Raw genomic sequence first — 7,962 nt, 5'->3', positions numbered from 1 at the left:
TGATAGTGCTGTCAAGAACCTGCAATTAAGCTGGTTGTCTTTCCAGCTACTTCATACCATCAATTATCTCCCTTGCTGGGCTAAGGGCGGGCTGTTCCAGTGCCGAGCATTTGCAAATAATGAGGTACAAGAAAACCTTTGGCATCAGCTGCTCTTGGAGACGGGATACCAGCAAGATTTCTGGTAACCAGTTTTGTTTTTCAACAGCCTTCTTGCGAAAGGTGGTGAAAAAGCCCTCCAAGGAGCCCAGCGGGAAGAAAAAAAAAAAGGAAAAAAAATCTCTGCAAAAGCAAGGAAAGAAAAGAGCAAGTGAAATGCTATCAGATTTCTTGGGAATTGGAAAGTGTTTAATTGCCAAAGACACTGACCAAGGTATGAGCCTGTTGAAAAAGTTAAGGATGAGTGCGGCTTAATAGCAGGGGAAAACCACTTCTTTCACATTGCCTGAAATGAAACCCTTCGCCCTTCTGTTTTGAAAGAGACTTTGGCAAGAAGCCACAAGGACGGAGATGTAAATCTTGGCTCCACCTCTGAGGTTTTGTGAGGCACTCAAAGAATATATGAAACCTATCAGCCTTTTCTTCCCTGTCTGTCAAGCAACTCTAATAAATCTTTTTTATTTGCCTTGAGGTATCCCAAGGGTTTTAATTACAAGCTCAGATATAAAGGATAGTAACAGAGCAGCTGTATTAATAAGGTATTTTTGCAGGATACTGGTTGCTGGTGCATTCATAGCCTGCCCACCGAGGCCAAGCCTACTGCTGTTTCCAATTAAATGATTAACGAGCATCCAGTTAACAGCCCCGTGGCTGAGCTTCCTGTGTTCGAGGCTATTTATTGTCTTCTCCATGCGCTCAATGTGCTCTACACAATCAGAGCCAAAAACTTAACGAGAAGATACAGCAGTGCTAATTTATTCTTCTAAAAGCTGGGCATCCATGTTTGAGCTGGTCACTTCAGACTCTCTTGGACTCAATGCAGAAGAGGAAGGCTCTCTGGAGAGCAACGTCTCAGGCATGCCTGTCTCTCAGCACAGACCTAGCATCCAAAGTTAGAGGAGACAGTTCCTGCCTAGTCAGCTATGGCCTTTAACTGAGGACAGTGTGGGCAGGGCTATATATAAAAAAGAATTATTTCGCACTCTTGTACCACAGCAAGGAAATTTGTGTGTCCAGTCCACGCGATGGTTCCCAGCTTCCACGCATGAGGCTGCCTTTGGCTGTGCCTCAAGGGCTCGTACTCTCCTTTGTGACAGGATGGACTACGAAAAGAACAGATACTGCAAAAATCACTTACAATTTGCTGTTCAACAGAACATTCCTTTACAGATTGTCCTTGGCAAAGGACGGTGCTCCTGAGGCCATTTGCTAAACTGTAATTAATGTAAGGAAACAAACCAAACCAAAAGAAAACTCGTCACAAAACCCAGCCCATGGGATCCCCCAAGCTGAGTATGCAAGCAAAGTGATTTAAAACCAGTAAAATTCCATAGCATTTCACACATGTTCAGCGTTATGCATTGTTTTGCATATTTAAACCTACAAATTGCTGCCAGGCAAGGCAAACCCCAAGAAAACCCCAAATTGTTCATCTGCATCAACCAAGCCCCACTTCTGAGATGTGTATAAAGGAGGAGCTCAGGGCTGTGGGAGCAAAGGGGCACCTTTTCGAGCTGCATGCTCGGCTGTCCTCCAGCATCCTCTCCTCCATCACGTCTGCCAGCATGAGCCAGCAGCTGTCAGCTGGAAGGTCTCTTCATGGAAGAAACTTCTTCTCAGCGTCTTCTGCTGCAGGTGGCATGAGCCGCTGCCAAAGCAGCTCTTTGCCCTCTGCTGCCCTATTTGGAAGAGGATATGGAGCCTGGAGCCACAGCAGCCGAAGCCTCCAAAACACAGATGGGTGTAAATGGATTTCTTCTGGCCAAAGCCTTGCACAGGGGGTCTGTGGAGGCTGGAGGTGCAGAGGCATCCATGCCAACAGTGAAGGTGGGAGCCATGGGTTAGACTTCCACCACGGGACCTGCAGAACTGAAGGTATTCATGCGGTGCACACCAGCAGGAGCCTGCTGCAGCCTCTTGATGTGAAGATCGACCCCGAAATCCAGCACATCCGAAAGCAGGAGAGCGAGCAGATGAAAAGCCTCAATAACCAGTTTGCCTCTTTGATTAACAAGGTGAGAGTCGAGGCCAGACTTAAAGGAATGATGAGGTTTAAGTGTGAAGGAAACCTTCCTGAGCTCAGGTCTATGATTCCTCTCTCTCACCCTGGTGCATGAGGCTTGTGCTGGTTTTAGCATGCACGGCTCTAGCTGCAAGTGAGATCAAGCTGATAGCGTTATTTTAATCTGCCTATTTATGTGCTTTAATAAGATGCATCTGGTTTTGTTATTAACAGCAGAAGGGAGCTGTTCCCCCAAGGTATCTTGCTGTGCTTCTGCACTGTTGACTTCTCTCTCTGCAGCTAGACCTTGTAAAGGTGCATTGTCTCCTATCGATAAAGGATGGTTTCCATTATCAGCCAACTGATATGCAGATCTATTCAAATATTCCATGGTTTCCGTAGCTGCCACAAAGGCTGTGCTGTCTAGGGCTTCCTTGGAAAACAGGAGAGCATCACGCCCAGGATATTCTAGGATTCCTGGATTACAGCAATTGCAATGTCCCCCTTTTGTCCCTCATCCCCTTCAAACCATATGAGCCCCTGGAGCACTGACTCAGAAGAGACTTTGTCTTGTTCCCCCCAACATTCGCCTGGTCCCCATACAATGCATCTAAGCCCGTGCCTGAAGAAAGTGGCTTTGCTTTGTGATTGCAGGTACAGCATCTGGAGCAGCAGAACAGGGTGTTGGCCACCAAATGGGACCTCCTCCAAAAGCAGGTCCTGCCATCCCAGAAGAATATCAAGCATGTCTTCGACAACTTCATTTGCAGCCTGCAGAGGCAGCTGGACTCATTGCTGCGTGAGAGGGGGCGGATGGAATCTGAGCTGGATGACATGGGCAAGCTTGTTGAAGAGTTCAGATGCAAGTGAGTGAGCAGAAACCATCCACAGGGCAGTGAATTCAAACAGCTGGTTTACCGGGACCTTTATTTTTGTCTGTATCTATAGACTTCTCTCTGAGGTCCAAAAAGCTGAGATCCAAAACCACCCTGACCCCTAAATACCTAGAGAAACAAGGTCTCCAGTCTCAGAATGACCCAGCCACTGGTCTCTTCTCTTCCCTAACAGACACAAGCAAGAAGAGAACAGGCACATGGCTGCCAAGAATGAGTTTGTGTTACTGAAGAAGGTAAGGAATTTGGATGAATGGAAGGGTTGGATGCAGAGAAATTTCTTCACAGAAAGGTTGTCAGGCACTGGAAGGGGCTGCCCAGGGCGGTGGTCAAGTTCCCATCCCTGGAGGCATTTAAAAGAAGGGTAAATGAGGTGCTTAGGGACATTGTTTAGTGGCAGGATGGCAGGGTTAGGTTAACGGTTGGACTTGATGATCTTAAAGGTCTTTTCCAACCTAGACAATTCTATGATTCTATCCAAGGACTTTCCTCTGATCTGCTCCTTGCAAGGCAAGGATCAGGTCCTGAGACTGCTAAAAGCCATTGGAGAAGTATGGATGCAGAAAAACGTGCCACAGCGTATTGCTAGAGAGCATTGAACACTGCCCTTCAGCATGGAAAATATATTTCATTCTAAACCAACAGCTCGCTACCCCTGATGCCCAAATCACGATGGTTTTCAAGCAAAAAATCAGCGCTGTTGTATCTGCCTTTGGGATTCCCCAGCTGTTGCTATTCTGGGGATATCTGAGCATCCCAATTACATCTCCTAAACAAAATTTCTTCCTCTAAAAATATAATGAAATTGCCTTAGGTCTCTGTGTAGGCACTATTTTGACTTCTAAATGTCTGGGAACTCTTTTAGGATGTGGATCATGTCTATCTGACCAAGGCAGAGCTGGAAGCAAAGCTGGAAACCCTAAAGCAGGAGATAGAGTTCCTGAAATGTGTTTCTGCTCAGGTATGGATGCTTCTGTCCCAGCCTTGCTTGATGGCTGCTATTCCTACCAGCTGCTTCTCGTCTACATTAATTTAGGCCTGACTAAACCAATCCATCAAGCTCTCTTTGGGAGGCAATGGGAATCCCAGATAAGGAAGACTTTGAGATCTCAACCCCTCATCCCCCACCCAACCCCCGCAAGCTGCAAGCATGACCAAATGTAGTCTCAACTCCTGGGTTGTGACTCAGGACAAACTCTCAGTGGTGGTGTTACTTCCACTGGAGAGTGAGATAAAAAATCCAGGGAGAGCTTACTGCTACTTCCCATGGCTTCTAGGAAATCGCTGTGCTGGAGAGAAGTCCCTGTGACACCTCTGTTGTCGTGAAAATGGACAACAGCCGAGGCCTGGACATGCAGGGCATCCTCAGGAGCGTTGAGTGCTGGTATGAGGACGTGGCTCAGAAAAGCAAGGAGGAACTGGATGCACTGTACAGAACTAGGGTAAGCTGCAGCATCCAGCGGCATATCCTTAGTTCTCTCACTGTCAAAGTAGTGGAAAGGCCGTGATTTTTTTTTCTTTCTGTCTTCACTATGTAACTTCTGCACCTCATTTTCCATTCTGCTAAACTGGATGGGGGTGTCAAAGTCAGGAGAACATCCCCAAAACACAGGCAGTGCAGCAGGACAGGAACCAGTTGTGCTGGGAGTGGGGAGGCTGTAGGCGAGTTGAACAGTGGGGAGCTCCATTTGCTGCTGAAAGTCTCAGGAGCTGCAATGTCAGGAGGACTTTTCTAAAGTGAGTTTAATTCGCTTTGGGAACAGAAGCAAGACTCCTGCACTGCCTGTATTAATCGCCACCTCCCTCTTTTCCTACAATCAGTATCAAGAGCTTGAGGAGATGAAGGGGAGACATTGCAATGAACTGAAGTCCCACCAGAGAGAGATTGAAGAGCTGAGTTTTATGATCCAGAGGAGGCATCGTGACCTTGAAAATACGAAGAAGCAGGTATGATGGATCATATTAACTCACCGTATCTCCTAGGTGTGAGATCCCAAGCCATGATTTCTACATCTCTGTGGCGTTTCTCTCACCTTTATCAAAGAGCATTGCCTCACCGGGATTCCACTGGCCTACAGAAGATCTTACCAGTGCCAAGCAGGAAAGAAGAATTATCTGCTGGCCTATTTTCTGCTGGATTATTCTTTTTATTGCAAAGAAATAACTGTGCCAAATTAGATCATTGGATTAGCTATAGCCACTTGGAAAATTGCTAAAATTGCTCCAGCAAGAGTCCTGGTAGGAGACAGTGCTTCTGACACAGGCTCAAAGCATCCAGTAAGTTGGGTAGAATTGTGACTCAACAGTAATTCAGCACCCATAGAAACTGGTGTAATTTTCAGACCAGCTAATTCATTATATAGTTTATAACAGGAAGTAATGGAAAATCTTAATTATTAGCTCCAATTAGAACAAAGTATTGGAATCCTTGTAACAAGGCTTGAACAGCCTGGCAGTACAGAGACAGGTCCAGCCTTTCTGTGGTATTTCAGAATTGGTATTTGATTTTGGGAACATTTGGCTTTCCTAAAAACAACCTCAATATGTCCCAATTTGGGACTCTCAAAAGAAATGAGAATTTCTCTCTTGAAGGTGTGTATGGCAGGAAAGAGGACAGGGAAGGTAAAGACCTCTTGTGTCTCCCCTGACAGGTCTCCTCTCTGCAAACGTCAGTTGGTGATACTGAGCAATGTGGGGATTGCGCCCTGAAAGATGCCCAGGAGAAGCACGTTGAGCTGCAGAATGCCCTCCAGAAGGCCAAGGATGGGCTGGCTTGCATGCTGCGGGATTACCAGGAGCTTCTGAATGTCAAGCTAGCCCTGGATATTGAGATTGCAATGTATAAGACTCTACTGGAAGGTGAAGAGAGCAGGTGGGTACCACTGCAACCAATGTGTGGACAGTGCTCAGTCCTTGGGGCTCTTCAACAGAGTCAAGGAAGCTGGAAAACACTAGAAATGCTAGTTATGTGATGGTTAACCTTGTGACCTTCTTCTCCTCCAGGATACGCCTTGGGAGCCCTGTGAGAGTATGTAAGTAAGCTCAAGGTCGCCTATTTTCCTTACAACATTAAACAATCTGGTTCTGGTTTGCAGGGGGAGGAGGAAGGCTGTGTCCTCCCCATGAGTGATTTGACTTGTGTTTTCCCATGGCAGTGATCACCACCCCTTGCAACACCATCTCGGGATGTGGATCTGGTAGACAGTCCCAACGATGCAGGTCCTCCTGTAGCACTGGTAGAGCATCCCTACCTGAAGATGCTGGTGCCAGCCACAGAGGATTCACCTCCAGCAATGTTGCCTGCTCTGTAGGCAGGCAGTATATCCCTGCTGCTCCCAACTGCATCCCCAGGAGTGAAGAATTTGGGGCCAGAGGTGGGGGCCATTTGTGCCAGAGCTTAGCCCCTCTGGGCACTGTTGGACTCTGCAGTAGGACTGCAGGGGGGTGTGGAGGGAGCTTCAGAGCTGCAAAGAGCGTGGGAAACTCAGCTCACCCACAAGGGATGTGTTGGCCAGGGGTGGGGATTTCAGCTGGACCTCCGTGCCCCACGAACACCCAGCTTCAGCTGTGAGAGTCAGGACGTAAGCCCTAATGTAGAAAACTGAAAGCCCTGTTCCACTTTCAGGGGTACAAACATCCTCAACTCCACCTTAGACACAAGGAAGAGGCACATGGTAGCATCATGAAACCACATCAGAGAAACTCCAACTGGGATCACAACAATAAAGGGACACTTAAAACGTACTCCTCCTGATTTCTTCTGGCTCTTTAAAGGGCTGGTGGCTGTGTTGGGGCACTTATCACTCAATTCCTGCTTCCCACCAGCCTCCTTTTTTTTTTTTTTTCCCTGATTAAGCCTTTGCTAACTATGGAACAAGTTATGGTATTTAACTCAGAACCCTTTCCCTAGAGTGCTCAGGGAAGAGTTTCTGGAAATGAGTTCTCTAGGACTCACCATTTCATCAAAGTCTTTCTGATGCCATTTTAGGCAAGTCAGCGGAGGGGTAGTGGTGAGACACATGGGCTCACGGAGAGGAGGGGCAAGACTCCAAGTGATGGTTTTTGCTCACGGTCTTGGAGCAGTTTGGTCATCCATGTGTTCCATAACGGAAATCTCAATTAAAAAACCTTCTGTAATCAGCACAGAGTAATTACGTTGCTTACATTAGCTTCCTTCCTTAGTGTCCTGATGTGTGCATAAATTACAGCACCCTCATGTCCCTCTCGATGACTCAAGACCTTTAAACTTTTTGCTCTTTTTACAATAAAGTGTGTGGAGAACAAATGAGTCACTGCTTGTTTTTTAGTATTTCCCAAGAAATGCCCTATCCCTAAATGGGACAAGACACAGCTGCTGATTAGGAGTCTTAGTTAAGCGGGGGTGACAGGGCTGCCCCGAGAGTGTTGTGTAGATCCAGCCCTTGGTTGCTGTAAATTATGGAAGCCTTTTATTAAAAAAAGTCATCATATTGATGCTGATTTGCACCTAATTTGGCTCCTACCCAATGCTATTAGGTGGCTGTTTTAGGATTCACAGAGAAGCCATCTCAGTCTCTTTGCATTTTCATAGCATGTCTACCACAGAGGTGTGACCATAAAATGCATTTTACACCTCTTCAAAATCTGCTTCAATAGCGGCGTCGTAGGAAAAAGCTCGGGAACGCGCTTGGTTGTTTTTTTTCGTCATCATCTTAGAAATCCTACAACTACCAGTCTAGGGTTTCAAAGCAGATCAAAGGGAGATATTTTATTGTACATTTGAGCAGATGAAACAAAGAAGCCAATAAATTAGGAACATACATCAACCACAAAGGACTGAAGTGTTTTGCGATTAAACTGATGAAAGCCAATGAGCAGAACAAAGGAATGAACTGCAGAGAAGCAAGTTGGGCAGAAATGCATTTTACAG

General features: G+C 46.4%; 1 protein-coding gene across 1 annotated transcript in view; it reads left to right on the top strand.

Annotated features, from left to right (window-relative positions):
• The window catches only part of LOC104134663 (keratin, type II cytoskeletal 7-like), a 13,649-nt gene extending 6,588 nt beyond the window's left edge, over nucleotides 1–7,061 (top strand). The window contains 12 exon segments of the mRNA XM_035903693.1: nucleotides 1,619–1,662; nucleotides 1,664–1,943; nucleotides 1,986–2,173; nucleotides 2,815–3,026; nucleotides 3,229–3,289; nucleotides 3,919–4,014; nucleotides 4,331–4,495; nucleotides 4,875–5,000; nucleotides 5,705–5,925; nucleotides 6,057–6,085; nucleotides 6,209–6,250; nucleotides 7,042–7,061. Coding sequence (XP_035759586.1) covers nucleotides 1,619–1,662; nucleotides 1,664–1,943; nucleotides 1,986–2,173; nucleotides 2,815–3,026; nucleotides 3,229–3,289; nucleotides 3,919–4,014; nucleotides 4,331–4,495; nucleotides 4,875–5,000; nucleotides 5,705–5,925; nucleotides 6,057–6,085; nucleotides 6,209–6,250; nucleotides 7,042–7,061 — 1,484 coding nt within the window.
• The last annotated feature ends 901 nt before the right edge of the window (nucleotides 7,062–7,962 follow it).

The sequence above is a fragment of the Egretta garzetta genome, unplaced genomic scaffold (assembly GCF_000687185.1).
Source record: "Egretta garzetta isolate BGI_Z169 unplaced genomic scaffold, ASM68718v1 scaffold581, whole genome shotgun sequence".
Classification (NCBI taxonomy): Eukaryota; Metazoa; Chordata; class Aves; order Pelecaniformes; family Ardeidae; genus Egretta; species Egretta garzetta.
This window is presented reverse-complemented; position numbering and strand designations above follow the sequence as displayed.